The sequence below is a fragment of the Poecilia reticulata genome, chromosome 19 (assembly GCF_904066995.2).
Source record: "Poecilia reticulata chromosome 19, P_reticulata-male-v2, whole genome shotgun sequence".
Taxonomy (NCBI): domain Eukaryota; kingdom Metazoa; phylum Chordata; class Actinopteri; order Cyprinodontiformes; family Poeciliidae; genus Poecilia; species Poecilia reticulata.
The window spans coordinates 11,585,877-11,603,415 of record NC_088848.1 but is presented as its reverse complement, the minus strand read 5'-3'; the positions used below and the strand labels follow the sequence as shown (position 1 = coordinate 11,603,415).

At 39.4% G+C, this 17,539-nt stretch overlaps 1 protein-coding gene across 8 annotated transcripts; it reads left to right on the top strand.

Moving 5' to 3' along the window:
• The first annotated feature begins 678 nt into the window (after nucleotides 1-678).
• exoc7 (exocyst complex component 7) lies at nucleotides 679-17,121 on the top strand. Of its 8 annotated transcripts, XM_081600197.1 has the most exons (22): nucleotides 679-902; nucleotides 1,052-1,117; nucleotides 1,882-2,066; nucleotides 2,142-2,247; nucleotides 2,762-2,984; nucleotides 4,976-5,143; nucleotides 5,422-5,433; nucleotides 7,952-8,044; nucleotides 9,834-9,902; nucleotides 11,039-11,184; nucleotides 11,945-12,097; nucleotides 12,189-12,287; nucleotides 12,387-12,449; nucleotides 12,840-12,906; nucleotides 14,131-14,169; nucleotides 14,291-14,353; nucleotides 14,431-14,551; nucleotides 14,663-14,758; nucleotides 14,840-14,903; nucleotides 16,152-16,193; nucleotides 16,286-16,419; nucleotides 16,883-17,121. In XM_081600197.1, the coding sequence occupies exons 1-22, from the start codon at nucleotides 825-827 to the stop codon at nucleotides 16,983-16,985; spliced, it is 2,190 nt and encodes a 729-aa protein (XP_081456323.1). In that variant the 5' UTR covers nucleotides 679-824; the 3' UTR covers nucleotides 16,986-17,121. The 8 variants fall into 8 exon arrangements, with proteins under 8 accessions (XP_081456323.1, XP_081456324.1, XP_008435397.2 ...); XM_081600198.1 differs by lacking the exon at nucleotides 5,422-5,433 and having other exon boundaries at nucleotides 680-902; XM_008437175.3 differs by lacking the exon at nucleotides 7,952-8,044 and having other exon boundaries at nucleotides 680-902.
• Nucleotides 17,122-17,539: the final 418 nt, after the last annotated feature.

Sequence of the window (17,539 nt, the reverse complement as noted above, 5' to 3'; positions counted from 1 at the left end):
AATAAAACAACGCCCTCTGGTGTCTATTTTAGTATGTTACATAGTTGTTTCTTTATATATAAATATTTCAGTGTACAGTAACTGACAAAATAAAAATTTTGAATAATATTTCCAAAATTGTATTCGAGACTATATGAAGTCTGGGGTTCTTTCAAAAAATAATTGATTCTAATACGGAAAAGACAACACATCTCGATAGGTCACTTTTCAAAATAAAAGCTCAAATCATAGTTGCAGGAAACTAACAAATTCTTAAAATGTGTAAAGAATGTCACATCAAGGACATTATCTTTTTCCTCTTAAGTTGCTGTGCTTATTGCTGAAAAACGTTCAACTAAATAATACTGCTGAAAGTTTTTCAGCAATAAGCAAGGCAACTTAGGGGGAGAAAATGTCTTGGTTTGTCGCGCATGTGAACATGGTATGTGGACTGGCTTTTCGAAGAGGCGGCTAGCTTTACTGCGGTCTTAGACCGCGTCTAAGGCCAAATTTTCAATAGCCCCACTGTGATATACATAGATAGTATGTCTCTGATCTTTTGATCAGTCGTGACAGTAAGAAATAGAAAACATGTTCAATTCCAAATTGATAGCTTTTTTTTTAGTTGATGTGCTTAATGTCCCCAGAAGCGTACGTAAAATGCTTATTTTAAGTTAATTTATTTTATTCTGGAACTTCGCCGGAAGCTACTTTTCTATAACGGCTAACCAATCTAGCTAATAGTAGCTTCCTTTAGCTCCTAGAAACAGCAGCTTTGGTTTATTGTTTTTATGATTTAAACGGTCCAACGAATTTGTTTTTCTTCCTCTGGAGACCGTCCTTTGATGGGAATTACATCCAGGATGATTCCTACCGAGGATGCGTCCGCCAGGAAGCGAGAGATCGAGGAGAAACTGAAGCAGGTCAGTTTGGCTGGACAGGAAGAGGAGATCTATGCTAAATTCACGGTTTAGCTAACAAACAGGATGTTTAAATACATGCAGACTGTAAACTGTAATGTGGTGTCCGATAATGTGTGACGACGGGATTATTTACTGTGGGAATTTTACAGGAACAGGAGACCCTGTCATTCATCCGGGAGAACCTGGAGAAGAGCGATCAGCTGACCAAAGGCATGGTGAGAAGATCTGTTTACTGCTGTCCAAAACATAACAGACTGCTACTTCTACTAAGTACTACTACTAATATTATTAACAATAATACCCTGATCTTGCTTTTGCTATGTTGTAAGGATTATTATTTTTACTTTCAGTCTCTGAGTTTGGTCTATTGTAATTTTATTTTTAGATACTAAAACATATAGTGACATTTAAAAGAAGAAGAAAAAAAAAACATCTTTACAGAGAGGTCTATCCACACATAATAATGAAAAGCTGTGTTGAAGACAAACCGGTGAAAGGAAACGGTTGACAGGCAGCCTTAAGAGAGATTTACAAATTAAGTCAAGTTAAAGTTCATTTATAGAGCACTTTAAAAACAACTGAAGCCAATCAAACTGTTGAACAAGTCAGCAGGGGCTAATAAATGCACAGCATATAGAAAACGTACAATATTGGTACGATATGGTCACACACCCAGATTGGCTAAACACTGTCTCATGCCAGGTGTTTGCCAATCTTGAACCGGAGGTAAACCAGAAAGTCGCCTTTCTTCTTAAATTAAGAAGAAAGGTAACTGGATTGTTTCTCAGTGGTCCAAAGTTGGAAATCATGCTACTGCAATAAAATATGACATTTCATGGCCATTTTACACATCTGTATCACGGGTTCCTGTATGCGTGCTGTATGTTGGCTCCATTTTTTTTACACACAAAAACTTCAGTTGAACCTCTGAAATGTTTTTTTTTTTTTTTTTTTACCTGTTCCGTTCTCGTTTTGTAAGGTTTCCATCCTGTCTTCGTTTGAGAGTCGGCTGATGCAGCTGGAGAACTCCATCATCCCCGTCCACAAGCAGACGGAGAACCTGCAGAGGCTGCAGGAGAATGTGGACAAAACTCTGTCCTGCTTGGACCATGTCATCAGCTACTACCACGTGGCCAAAGACACCGACAGGATAATCAGAGAGGGGTAAGGAATTAGCTCCACCTTTTAAATTCTGCCGTAAACGGTTACTGAAATATCATGTACTTGCTTTTTCTCAAGACCTTCAGGCAGACTGGATGAATACCTCGCCTGCATTGCAAGGATCCAGAAAGCTGTGGAATACTTTCAGGACAACAACCCTGACAGCCCGGAACTTAACACAGTGGTAACTATCTTCTGAAATCTGTGATTATATCTTTTTTTTTTTTTTTCCCCAGTTCAACAGTCTGAATCATACCCATCACACAAATCCCACACAAGTCTTCAAAAAGCTGGGAAGATTTGATTTGGTTGAAGCGTTTTTTTTCAAGAATGGATTAGTATAATAAAATAAACTGCTAATGTAAAACATTAGATTTTTTTTAAATTAATTTATTTTTTTAGATTTTATGTTTTAGCCTTTTTACCAAAATGGTAGATATTCGAAAATCTACCATTCATCCATCCTTTCGTCCATCTATCTGTTTTTTCAGCTTGGGGAAAATTTTATATTTCTTTGAAATCTTATCAAAATTCACCATAAACTGTGTAAAATTTAGTTTAGAAAGGTAATTAAAATAAATTAAATAAAAGTGGAAAAAAAATGTAAGGAATTCCTCTGACCTCTGTGTCTATTTCCATTTAAAACACCTTGATTAGTCTGGTTTTTACTTTGTTTTTGTTTGTTTTTTTCTCTTCAGAAAGCTCGCTTTGAGAAAGGGAAAGAGCTGCTGGAGGCGGAGTTCCGGAGCCTCTTGACCCGCTACAGTAAACCCGTTCCCCCCATTCTAATCTTGGACGCCATCAGTGTGGACGAAGACATAGAGCTGCAGGAGGAGGTGGTCCTGGAACACCTGCCCGAAGCCGTATTGCAGGACATCATCTGTATTTCCGGCTGGCTGGTGGAATACGGACGCAACCAGGGTACGGCGGTTTGTCTTAATGTGTCTGCTGTTTTTATATCACTTCCACCCCGGTTCTCCCAACTTCTTCTTAAATTAGATTTAATCCTTTAGAAGATTCATTCAGCTGTTCATCTCATTCTAACATAATACGGCTAAGATTACATAGTGTTTTCGTTCCTTTAATATAAATGCGTTGTATGAGATCTTCTGAATAAACATCTCTCACTGAATGTGGAGCTGTAATGCAAATAAATCGGAGCCAATTTGGGCCTTTCTAATGTGCTTCTTGTTCAAGAGATTCAGAGAAGTTTAATTTTCTTGACTGATGATCAGCATGGAGGCGGGTCGGGATCAAACTATATTTAGCTTCTGTGTTTCATTACAACATCCATCAAAATATGTGTCACAACATACAAAAATGTGTTCCTGTTTTGTGCTCCAACAGATTTATTACAGTCCACATGATTGGAAGGTAAAGTTATTAAAGGTTAAGGGTTTAATTCAATTTAGTTAGAAGTCTTTATTCCACAAGCCTTGCTGACGTATGTATTCTCAGCAGGAGTTGCCTCATCACTCTGAACTTCTTCTAAAAATAAGATTTCGAGGCCAGTTAAACAACCAGTAGCTTAAGATAAATGAACAAATATGTTACAGGGGAAAACGGAAGTAGCCCACCTAAAGTTGCCATCAGGGGGCAGCGTAGCATTAACAAGAGAGCTCAGCTGTATCCGAGGCAGCACAATGATTTTCTGCTAAAAAGTCGAGCAGTTATCAGAGCCCGTCTGGATACTTCACAAATTTATTTCGGAGACAGGCCAGGAGCGATTAAGAGGATGTGAATGCTTTTGCCTGTACGCATGAAGAGTTTTATGAGCCACAAAACTGGAAAGATTGAGCTGACTGAGCAGCCAAACGATAAGCCTGCCTTCTGGCTGTTGGTGCGCTTTGTAATTTATAGTAATTGTGGTTGTTATGTGAGATAGAATAAGTGATTGCTAGGTCTTTAGGAAATAGTTTAATTTTATATGGTACCTTTATGGTTAGAGACTTCATTATCATTTATAATTGATCATTTGATCACTCTATCTTTTATGACTACAAATTTAACAAGAACTGGACGAGAGCATTTATCGTCCTTCAGTTTTGTCTTTTTTTTTTATAAGAGTGTTAATGAAGTTAATGCTAATGCTACACAGGTTTTAGCACAAACTTTTAAACCTAATCTCTCTGTCCATTCCTACGTAACGTTTCCGTTTGAGGATAACATCACAGATTATTTATATTTGCAAGTATACTTATAGCATATTTGTTTACATGGATTTGTAGCTGCTCTGTGAGCTGAATCTGGAGTAGACACTGGGAGTGGTGGAGTGTTGCTTCAGGCGCAGGAGACGTGACAGATACCCATCAGTTGGTTTATATTCAAGCTGCTGTTTAATCTAAACAAAGCTTGGTAGCACAAGGATTTGTCATTTTTCATCAAAAACAAACAGTCAAAGTGGGGAAGAAAATTTTTCTTGTGGATGGTAATATCTCTATTTATACAAACGTCTGTTTTATTCTGCTATATATAATTTTACGTAGATGGTAAGGATGGGCATTTTCACCATCTGACACAAAACACTATTACAAATTGAGTTTTTAAAGACTTGTCTTTGTCCAAAATTTGATGCATGTTCATTTGATTTGTTCCTGATCCTTTGTAATTGTTTTGTGGTAAAAAAACAACAACAAACAAACAAAAAAAAAACAATCTTTAATCTAGGAATCGTCTAAAAAATGAAAACCTAACAGCCTGACTTGCTGATTACATAACACCTCCAAACACATTTGTGTAAGCTTTGACACAAACATGACCCATATGAGAAGAAATGTGCTGCAGGAGATGAACCAATTAGAGTTGTTTGCTTAATTTCTTCATTTCCTAAATGTAAGTAAAGACTGAGAAATTTTTTTATTTATTTTTTTTTAAAGTCATGATGTAATCTTGAAAATGTTCTTCTTCCGCAGATTTCATGAATGTCTACTTCCAGATCCGGTCCAGCCAGCTGGATCGCTCCATCAAAGGCCTGAAGGAACATTTCCGCAAGAACAGCGCCTCTTCTGGTGTCCTGTACTCACCGGCAGTCCAAACCAAACGCAAGGACACGCCCACCAAAAAGGCTCCCAAGAGACCAGGTCAGCAGCAGACGGACCTGCTTCCAAACATAATCTGTTAACGGTCCTCTCCATTCGGCAACCGCAGCTTCTGTTTTACAGATTAATGTAACAAAACACGTCCGAATCTGTGAATAATGACACTTGCATTCAGTCTTTGTTGGTTACCATCCAGCCACGTTATTCTCCATCTCTTTTAAATCATTCCTCACCACATGGTGTGATTTTAATTTTTTTTTTAAATGCTCTAACCATCCTTCATCCTTTCCTCCTTCATAATCCCTGTGTTGTGATGACAGTCTACATCCCAGGTAAACACAATGCTTCCGTGTGTGTGTGTGTGTGTCTCGCACTTGCTTGTGTCCGTTTGGTGCCACGTGTCGGAGCGGGATTAGAGTCTCTGCTAGGGTTTATGTTTCAAGGTTCAGTGTTTGATCAGACGTGGTCGGTTAGCGTCAGCGTAGCTTCAGCGCGTCGGCCTTCAGTTTCACGGCGAGGTTCAGCACGAAGCGGCAGTGATGGCGTGAGTCAGCCGCTCTAAAGGTGGAACTGATTAAAAATAATAAGCGCCGTGCTGCGGATTGTTGCTGTTCCGCACAGACGACCTCATAAACCCCCCTCTTGGTTCGTTCGCCGTCGTCAGATCCTTGGTGTTCTGTGTTCAGACAGAAACACTTTTGCAGAAAAGAAAGCGGCACATTTACGGAATGATCTCTGCTGATTCCCTGAAACTGAAGGCTGCGTTGACTCAGTGATGTGGTGGTTTGTGACTAGAGCAGCTTGCCGCCGACACACGGCTTAACTGATTTGTCACACAATGTGTGCAGATAATTGGAAAAACCAGGCTTTGTAGGGGATTCATTCACTGTGCAGTGTGACTGATAAGCAGTTTGTCCTTCTAATTAATGCCAGGAGATGAAAAAGACAAAAAAACTAAATAAAACATTTATTAACCATTTCAGAACAAGGACAAATTCATTCACACGTATGAATTGGTAACCTTTCTTTTGCCTGTTTAAACTTTTGTTCGATTAAGTTTTCTCTGCTTTCACTGTTCAACATGTTTCTGTAATGAGGCAGAGATGAGCTTTGATTTCTGAGTATTCAAAAATATCATTGCAGTGCGCTGCTGTTTGCAAAACTGCCTAGAGGTGGAAGTAATGAGTTGTAGACCATCGGCAAAATACTTTTGCAGCCAGAATTCTCGGCTCATTACAGCTTAGTAGTAATTTTGTTAATCTTTTGAATGTAAAACCCATAAACGAATCACAAGTAACGGGAAGTAGACTCTGTTGCAATCTCATCCACAGCAGCCGTCGTAACTGAATGTCTGTGGCGACTAAATCTATTTTACGTTATTTAACCTTGCTGTAAAAATATGTCCACCATTGGCTCTTTTCTTGGCCTTTTCTTGGTTGACTTACATGAGCGTCTTAAACATTAGAGCAACACATTTTTAGGGGAGGCATCAAAAGTTTGACTCTACTCAGTTCTCAGTCAATGCTGGTAAGAAGGTTGCTAAAAGCGATGCTGCGTTGATGTCCTGAAGGCGGAGTTTTGGAAAGATCAGGAGATTTTAAAGAGACGGAGACCCAATTTCAAAGCAATTTCTTTTGTCATATTTGATATACACTGCTCAAAAAAATAAAGGGAACACTTTAACATTTAAGTGAACACTGAAGTGTTCCCTTTATTTTTTTGAGCAGTATATATATATCGACTGAAGGTTATTTTATTTTGCTTTAAAATGACACTATGTGCTTTGAAAATACATAATACTGCCCCTTTAAATCTTTTGTCGATTAGCTTATTTCTAAATTAATTAATTCATTACTTAATTAATTGAATTAATTAATTTCTAATTGAATTAATTAATTAAATTTAATTAGTTGTGCATCTCTTTTATGCTTGTTCATGTTTATCTGCATTTTTCCCCACTTTGTTCATATTCCAATCTGGACAGAAATTATAAAGTATTTATTTCAGATTTTTTTTTGGTTCTGAATATGAACATTGATTGCCTGGAACCACCAAGCAATAGAGAAAAAAAACAATATTCTACTGACGTCCACCATCTTCTTATTGTTAAAGTGCTGCTATTTTCTTACCTCCCTGATGGTTCTGCAATGTCCGGTCGACGTTAAAACCTTAAACACTGGTTCAGAGCTTTTCCCCACAAGTCTACGCGGAGACTCATAGTGTGTGTTCTGTCGCCGGTGACGTAGAACTGAGCTGAGGTTGAAGTCGGCATGTCGTTGGACGTGGCTGCAGCGCTGCGCCCGCGTCTCTGTGTTCGTTGCATGTGTGATTCTGCTGATGTTCTAACCATCCCAGCTTTGTACGGTTTGTTTTGTAAAATGTGCCACACGCTCACTAACCCAAGCCAACACGTCACGTTTAACTCTAAAACCTGTTGAACATGTTTCATCTGTGTATCTTTAGAACTTTAAAAAAAAAAATTATTAGTAATAATAATGATGCTGACTGTATTAATTGTGAAGGCTGTGTACCTAACCTGTGTATTCTCTTCCATGACCCTGGCGCTGTGTGTTTCAGCACAGCTGTCCTGTCAGTGCTTTAGTTTGTCTTTCACCTGGTTGTCCTGTTGTGTAGCTGTGGTGGTGGGCTGCTCCCACCCCCCATAGATGCCTCTGCTGGCTGTCTTGCGGTGGAGGGATGTGCTGTCTGCTTTTTCAACACTCACTTCCTAGCTCTCCTATCTTTTCTTCTCCTCCCTTATCGTGTTTCTTGGCTGTCTGGACCTCGCTGCCTCCCCCCTCCCCCACCGCCCCGCTCCTCTGGACTCTTTCTGTCTGTCTATGGGACCAGGGACCATTCGCAAGGCCCAGAACCTTCTGAAACAGTACTCACAGCATGGGCTGGATGGGAAAAAGGGGGGTTCTAACCTCACTCCTTTGGAAGGTAAAGCACCTCGGTCTTCTCTTCGCTCTGTTTTCCTCCTGCAGCCGTTTCAGACGCAGAAAAAAGACAGGCCTGTCACAATAGCGCTGAAGGTCTTAATTGGCCATGTTTGATTGGAGAATAATCAGGTTCCACCCAGAAACACGTTTCCAGTGTCGAGAAGCCCACCAGCTTAAGCACAGACTGAATGTCAAAATGTTTTCAGGAAGTTTTAATGAATGAACTTCTTGTTGGTCTCCATGACCTTCATAATCTGTTTGAACGTTCCTGGATTGCTGCAGATTTTAATATTCTCCTTTATTAAGAATGCAGTCATACATTGCTGCACTTTTCATTTGCTCCATCGCATATTTTTCACTGAATTCCTCTCTTTCCTAAGCAGGCTGCCGGTAGCAGTCATATGAGACTTCTGCCACTTTAAACCTGTTACTGGAGAAGCAAACATGCTGTGAGACACTTGCAGGCAAATTAATGCTCAATTATTAATTAAATTAATAATATTTAATTATTAATGGTTTACTTTTACACCATAAAAGATTTAATGCTACCATTTATTGTATTTTTTTTTCTGCTTGGTCGTTTTTGAGTGGTGGCTAGACTGTCTAAAATGCAAGCTTTCTGCTGAGATCTGTTAGACTCTATAACTTGATTCTTTAAAGAAGAAAATCTATTAACAGTAACTCATTTGTCCTGCAGTCACCATTTCCTCCTGATATGAATAATTAATGACTTTTTGTGGCTGGAGGCCTAGATTGATCACTGAAGCCCCTCCTGTCAGAGCACCTTTGGGTTGGAAACGGATAGACTAATCCTTTTTGTTGAGGCTGGAGCAGCTGCCAGAGAAAGCCTTACTGTAACTTCACACTGCCTTATTATAAATTATTTGGAGTTCTTGAACCAGTGATGGCGATATGAGGATTTAAGTTTGGTAAGAAGCCACAACAATACAGGTCAATACCCGCAAACTTTTTTCATTCTTGTGTTCACCTTTTCCCGATTTAAACAGATGTTTATATTTTCTACATGTGGCTCCATCTTTAATTAAACTTTCAGGCTATTTTTTTTTTACTTTTTAACATAATTCCACAAATTTACAGAAACAATTAACTTCATAACTGGTCTTTTATTATTAATACCAACATTTTTGCACTGCTTATTATTTCAGTTTGATCTCACATTAGAAACATTACATGGTTTTCATTCACCCTTATTATACCTTAGATTTCAATGTAATAAAGCTATCAGAAGATTTTTTTAAAATTACATTAAAATATTAGAACATTGTTGTAAAAGAGGTATAAATTATTTTTAATATTATTGCGCAGGGATCAAAATAATCCCAAACGACTGTGGCATAAAGAGATGAAACAAAGAAAAGAGATCGTATGAAAATATATTTTACTTTGAAGTGAGACGGTGCGGTTTTTCCAGAGTAGCGATAACCTGCAGTGGAAACGTGTGTCAGGATGTGGTTTTTAAAAGGTGAGACCAATCTAAAGCTGTTGTGAAACTCGAAGCCTGTTTCTGTCTTGTAGCTTAACACACTCATTGATTTAGACAACATGAACCTGTGGGCCCCCCCCCCCTTACCCTCACCCTCACCCTCACCCCTCCCCCTGGCCTTCATTGGGTCTCCCCTGCTTCTTTTCTGGTCCCTGTTCTGGTGCTTGGTGGTGGTCGGAACAGCTGATCCAGGGTCAGGTTTGTCTCCCCTCTCCCCCCCCTCAGTCTGGTCAGAGCCCAGGTGGTTTTTGACCAGTCTCCCTGCTGTCCCGTCCCCACCCACCAGGTTACGATAATGACCTGCGGGTCAAACTCCACTCTGACGCCCTGAACGAGAAGCACGGGGCCGCCACAGGTGAGTTGTGAGAAAAAGCAGGGAAGAGAAAGAGAAACGGGTGGACCTCGGATTACATGTCATTGTTTTGTTTTTGTTTTGAATACGGAGCATTGTTTCGGCCTGCAGACGCAACACTTATTGTCGCCATAGCTCAACACAGACTGCTTCACGTAATTGTGTAAATCCTGATCAATCCCTCGTGTCTTTATATTTTTCTTCCAAAAAGGCAGACATGCTCCATTGTGGAGCGATAATTCGCCAACTTTTCATATTAGGGTATAACAGGGTATAGTATTCTATGATGGCAAAAACAGAAGTAGAAAAAAATGCACAAATATTTCAAAGTTTGTTTAAAAGACAAATGTTGCATCATGTGCTACAGTGCAGCCATAATAATTATACTTGCCTATCTAATTATATAGAATTAAGTCAGGTTCAAATTAGTCCGCTTTATATTGCCAGATTCAGTTTTAATTATATACTTATGACTAACTTATTATAATACAGTTCAGACAAATTCAGATCATCATTTAATGGCTGTTATAATAATATTTATAATGATAGCATAAATTGTGTGTAAATCCAAAATAAAAGCAATATTATAACAATTGCCAAATTGTAAAAAAAAATAAATGGATTTAAGTAATAAATGTTATGTAAGACTATGCTTATTTTGACTATGTTTTGGTGGTGATAAAACTACTACCAAAATGAGTGTTCATAAAAATTACACTGAACGTTTTTTCTTTTTGCTATCATAAACATCATCATGTTATCTCATTAGAACTGATACATTTTTTCTGAGGGCATTTTAAAGTTTTCGTGAGTTTTTTATTTTTAATGGCTCTTTGTTAATTACCTTACTGGAGTTAAAATCACCCAGTTAAATAATAGTAACAGACTATATGAATAATTCATTGGTGAGAGTAAATAGCTGATACTATAACAAAAAGAAAATTTTTCTAAAAATGGTGAAATGTCACAGACTTAAAATGAATGAAAAGCAGCCAAAGTCCCATAATTTATCAAAAACCTGCAGGAATCAGAACTTTTAATGTATGGGAGAAAAACATAAAGTAAAAAAGGGGCAGCTTTAAAATGCTCAGTATTGTAAACCAGACGTTTTACTAGAGCTGTTGTTTTTCGCCTCTCAGGGAAAGACGATGTCCTGGACATCGAGATCGACTCGTACATCCACTGTATCAGTGCCTTCGTTAAGCTGGCTCAGAGCGAGTATGCCCTTCTGACAGAAATCATCCCTGAGCATCACCAGAAGAAGACCTTCGACTCCCTGATTCAGGTCAGAGACGCTAAGATTTGATCTGCTTTTATTGCAGGTTTGGTTTCTTAAGAGTGGCAAAGCTTTGTTCCCCGTTAAATGAGAGCACTGAAATGAAACTAAGAAGAGGAAAACTTGTTAGTGACTGCAGAAATGTGGAAAAAAATTACACAATTGTTAATTAGTTTATATTTATCATCTTGCATTGAATATTTTTAGATAATCTGCTTACTACAATTGGATTTTGATTATGACATATAAATACCTATTTTATCAATAATTCATTTACAGTTGTATTCGCTCTGTTTAAGGACCATAACCGCCGCGAATAGCTGAAATCTGTGAATACTTGAGACCCCCTCTGAAAACACTGACAGCTGCCTGATTTAATAGTTCAAACATAAAATATGCCTCAGTTTGCATTAAGACACACAGAGGAAACCGTCTTCGCGCTGCTACTCTTGGGGGTCAGCAAATCAGTGTGGCACTGCTGGATTGGCTGCTTTGCAAATGGCAGTAGTGTGTCAAATAGCATTGAGTCTCTGTATTTCAGCTTTCCAAGCCGCATTTTCTTTCAAATATTTCTCTAAAAAAATCGCTAATAGGCAAGTTTTGCGTACATAATTCTAGCTACATTCCACAGAAAAAAAATCTGTGAATTTATGAATTCGCAAATACTGAACTGTGAAAAGGTGGGTTTCCACAGCATTGGATTGCGATACCGTTTACTGTTGCCGGGAGTCCGTAACATCCCTCTGGTGTTTCTCTCATCTGTCCACAGGAGGCGCTGGACAACCTCATGCTGGAGGGAGACAACATCGTGTCTGCGGCCCGCCGGGCCATCATGCGCCACGACTACTCAGCCGTTCTCACCATTTTCCCCATCCTCAGACACCTGAAGATGAACAAGTCCGAGTTTGACTCAACGCTGCAGGTTGGAGCCGTTTTAGCACCGTTGTTCCGACGATGGAGGAAAATTAACGTGTTTCTTGAGTTCGATTAATCGTACGCCCCGGTGTTTGCAGGGTACGGCTGCAAGCACCAAGAACAAGCTGCCCACTCTCATCACCTCCATGGAGACAATCGGAGCCAAAGCTCTGGAAGAGTTCGCAGACAGTATAAAGGCGCGACAATCAGATTATTTCCATTTAATCAGGAACCCCTGATTGATTGATTGATCTACCAATCTTTACTCGCTCTCCTTTCTTGTTTCCTAACAACAGAATGATCCTGATAAAGAGTACAACATGCCCAAAGATGGAACAGTCCACGAACTGACCAGCAATGTGAGTAGTGACTTTTTTCTTCCATTACAGATCGAAATGTTGCATGTCTGTCTAAGACCAGTGAAACCTTTTCATTGTTGGAATTAAGCAACTTAAAAATTACTTTGCCCCACATTTCCTTACTCTCTCTTTCATTGTCATCCTCACTCTTGCTTTTGTTTCGAAGCAAATTCGCCCTGGGCACGTAGCTCGTTAGCCTGTTAACATCCTTACATTAGCAGCATCATTGTTTCAGCAGCAGTCATCAAAGCGCGTGGAAACTATTAGCGACTTATTGTCCTGAAATTACGGTAATCTTCCGTAACGATGTGACTGCGGATGCTGGTTTTCTGACGAACATTTCATCACTGGTTCATAAAGCTGTGCTGGTGCTATTCTTCTCCTCCGCAGGCCATCCTGTTTCTGCAGCAGCTGCTCGACTTTCATGAGACGGCCGGAGCCATGTTGGCCTCCCAAGGTACCGTCACTATGACGACACGGACAGCTAACTGTCTTTCATCTTTCTGCTTTGCTGAAACAACTGACCCCTCTGCCGGACAGCGTTTGGATACTGATGTGCGTCACCTATGAGTCTGTTTTTAATAAATCACTCTGAAAGGCAGCCTGTAAATGTAGTCAGTAAGATTAAAAAGGAGTCTGCAATATTTCTTCCAACCTTGTTTATTTTAAATGAAATATGAAATTGTTTACATATTTATTTATGTTACCCTTAATTTGAAGTTCTTAAATCTTAAGTTAATAGAATGGTAAGATTTCTATAAATTCCAGCATGTAACTTCCTTATGTAGAGCTTTAGAGCAAGCGATTAGTTTAATTTGTATTTAATTTAAATTTATTTTAAAAACATTTCTGTTAATCTTCATTTTATTTTGGGTTTTTTTTCTTGACAAAATTTCCTTGAAAATATATTGTTTTATAGATTTATGTATTTTTTGTTGATTTTATTTAATTTCCATATTTTTAACTGTCTCGCATTAGATTTCACACATGCTTTCCTACTCATATCGACCACTCAGAGCATTTTATCATTATCCAACTTTTTAAAATTTTAACAATAGAATACATTTTATACAACGCTTTTTTAAGGGTATTAAAAATATATATATATTTTCTACAACCACTCAAAATCAAGTTAGAATACTACCGTCGAGTCATTTGTAAAATCATTTCAGCTTTGTTGTTCGTCAGTGAATAACGCCTGCTTTTCTGGAGTTCCTCAGCTAAGGCAGTTCAAGTGTAGCATCTGACTAAATATAAAATAAAGGTCTGTCCTCTTTGACTGGGATGTTTTTACTCATCACTCACAGTCAACATATTAGCTTAATACATCTGACCTTTTCAGTGTGTTTCAGAGCTAAACTCACAAAGATTAAGAGTTCTTAACCAAACAGAAACCAGAGGGGTGACATCACTCTCCAAACACCTGTTCTGCTACTAAATGTGAAGCCAGTTCAACAGTCTGGTTAATAGGCCGGTTTCCCAGTTTCTGCTTGTTTTTTGTGCTACTCTGTGCAGCTGCCTCATAAATCTCTGATAAAACGGTGAAAATGTTCCTCTTTAAACCCTCGCTGCCTGGCTGACGGCTGTTTGCCTTTTCTGCTCTAACAAATCTCTTCTAACCTCGTTGCTCCTGCCTCTTTTTTCTGTCTCTTCTCTTTTTGCCTTGCCTCGGCCTTTGTAGTTCTGGGGGACACTTACAATATCCCTTTAGACCCCCGAGGTAAGCCGGAGACTATCCGTGTGTGTGTAGGCTTGGTGTTTTCTGTCTTTACTCTTTTCTTATTTGTGTAGGATCGCTTAGCTCTAAAGCCGTTGGTTAAATATTTCCGCTCCTTTTCCAGAGACGAGTTCAGCGAGCAGCTCCACCTCAGACTTCAACAAACGTCTCCTGAGCTCGTACATCTGTAAGGACACACTTTCGCCCATTTAGTGTGACAGCTCCTCTTGTGCCGACTCATAATCATCCTCTGTTTGTCTTCAGGTAAAGTTTTAGGAAACCTGCAGTTGAACCTGCTCAGTAAATCCAAAGTTTACGAGGACTCGGCTCTCAGCGCCATTTTCCTGCACAACAACTACAACTACATCCTGAAGTCGCTGGAGAAGTCAGCGTCTTTCCCGTTTTTTTTTTTCGCCGCCTCATTTATCAGTCACTTTGCAATTCACTTCACCACCGAGATGTGAATATTTGTCCATGTCATTTTGGGCGGCTGCAGGTCCGAGCTGATCCAGCTGGTCACGGTCACTCAGAGGAAGGCGGAGAGTTCTTACAGAGAGCTGATCAAGCAGCAGATCGATATTTATCAGCGCAGGTAAGTTATAGTTTCACGGAAAACCCGAGGACGTTTAATACATTTTCAACTTTCTGCTGAAGTTGTTTCTTTCCTCTGCAGCTGGCTGAAGGTTTTGGAGCACCTGACAGACAAGAACATGCCCATTTTCCAACCAGGTGCCAAGGTCAGGACTTCATAATCTGTCGCTCAGAAAACGGTTCAAAGCATTTGTGTGATCTGTAGTACTGAAAGTTCAGCACAGTTTCCAACAGCAGCTGACACAGCACGTCGATGTGATGGGACGGAAATAACCCGCAGCCTCGGCGCAAACGGTGCCAATCATAATCATCATTTGCTTTTAGTTCTTGTTTAATAAAAGATAAAAAAAAAACAAGTTTTAACTTGATTAGCTTTTAGAAAAACTCAATTTGAATTGAGTTTTTAGTCATTAAAAGTGGTTAAGTATACATCTTAACTTGGTTTTGAAATTTTAAATAAATAAAATCACAGGCAAAAATCATTTTCATTTACATTCCTGCACAGGCAGTCTTTGTAAATTGTGACTGTAGGCGCTATTAATCTGTTGCCTTCTCACCACAAAACAAATCAAGTTGGACAAGGTCATACAAGAAAAAGCTTTTTTTTTTTTTTTATTCTCTTTGCTGTGGGTTTTAGGTTTTCATTATTTTAGATACGAGAAGAAAAATCAAATATATCAGTTTAACATGTCAAACTAAAACAACCAGAAATATCCTGCTTGTTTTTTGTTTGTTTCTGATGAGAAAATCTAATTACCAAAACTCACACCAACCCTGATAGCATTGATATGTTCCCTATGCTGTTTGATGATTTTAAAGGTGGACTACCATCCTGGCCTCATGCGATGGTGCTCCTGTTACAATCAGTAATCTCTATTCTCTAAATCAACAAGTCCTACTACGCATTCAGGCACCACACCAACAGAAATGGGAATCAGCTGTGTTTCCTGCCTGACAAAAGCTTGCAGCTGAGGAGGAGCGCACACACCTCCACATTGCGCCCAGGTTCTGTTGTGCTGGTTGCTAGGACACTGCAGCGTGTGGTTTTAGAGCTGGACTTTACATGAGGTGTAAAAAAGTTGGGTTGTTAAAAATATGCTCAACTAAGCATCATCGTTAGTGATGAGGTGAACGGAGGTAGAGGATGAGCTTCGACTCCCCTGCATCCCTGAAGAAAGAGGAAACTGATGATGGAGATAGTGAAACCTCCATAGCTATATATATGAGAAGCAATTTCACAGAAACAAAAATCCTAATACAAATGTGACACTTGTGCTACAGTGGCAAGTAGAAAAAAAAAGAGGAGTTTGCAGCCAAGCTGAAAACTTTGGGAGTGAATTTATGTAGTTTTATATGTAACTTAATGTCGTTTGAACTTGTTTTTTCTCTTTTAGCTGAAAGACAAAGAGCGACAGGTGATTAAAGACAAATTTAAGGTGAGCCACAAAGGAAATACAAACCTTTGGTGTGAACATATTAAAGCAGATTTTTTTTTTAACTGCAGTTGTTACCTGTGTGTCTCTCTCAGGGGTTCAATGACGGCTTGGAGGAGCTGTGCAAGATCCAGAAAGGCTGGGCCATTCCAGATAAGGAGCAGAGAGACTACATCCGACAGTCCCAGAGGAAAATCGTCTCGGATGCTTACAGAGCCTTCCTCCACAGGTGAGACACATCCACTTTATCTCCCCTGGTAATCTTTATATGGGGAACGTGATCTGTTTGAATTCAGAAAACTAAAAGGAACTAAACTGTCATGTTCCAAAATGGAAGAGCTGAGTTTAGGAAAACATTAGACCCTGTTAGTCCTCTCTTTGCAGAGCCAGCTTTAGCCCCGCTATCTGTCATTAGCCATATTTTATTTGACTTTATAAGGAAGGGTTTATTCCCCCACCCCCACTCTCCTTTACAACATCGCACAGCAGCCAGACTAAATCTTTTCAGACCCCACCGTAATATTTCAGTCAGGTAGAAAGGTCTACACTTTGTCTGGGCCATTGCAGGACCTTCAGACTGTTGGTTTTAGTTGTTTGTGCCAAAGAACTGCATTTAGTTTTCTCCCGAAACGATGATGAGGATTATGGTCTACAGAGATTCTGATGTGGAACTTCTTTGGTTTCACCTGCAGGTGTGCCAACATCTCCTTCACTAAGAACCCTGAGAAGTACCACAAGTACCGGTCAGAGGACGTGGAGGAGATGATCGAGAAGCTTTTCGACACGTCGGCCTGATGTGCAGCTCGTCTCCCTCATCCAGAAACGCGCGCCGCCTCCTCCCTTTCTGCACCTGAATGTTTTCTGTCATATATTTATCTAACTTTGCCTCTCTAATGTCAAGTTTCTGATTAATAAACACTAAATCATCCTGCTTTATTAGTTTGTCTAATTATGTTCATTACAGATAATTAAAACAAACGAATATGGAGACGGATGACGGAAAACATGCAGATGTTGCCACTTAACGAACATTCAGCAATTAGAGAAACCCCACAGAGAGATCGCCCCCTAATGAGATGAAGAGGCTGCACACAGGAAGACGTTCAGACCGTGTGTTCAGCTCCACAGCTGAACACACGCCACACACTCGTTGACGCGTTTTCCGCTCAGCAGGCCGGAATAAGTTTGTAGAAGTTTAAGATTTGCTTGTTTTAAAGGATAATTTCTCACAGACTAAACTGGATTTACACAATGTGCAGTACAGAGGAGTTTTTTTAAGTTTACTTGACCAAACATCTGCTCTATTACATTCTCCAAATTCAACTAAAATTTGAATCTGGCCACATGGA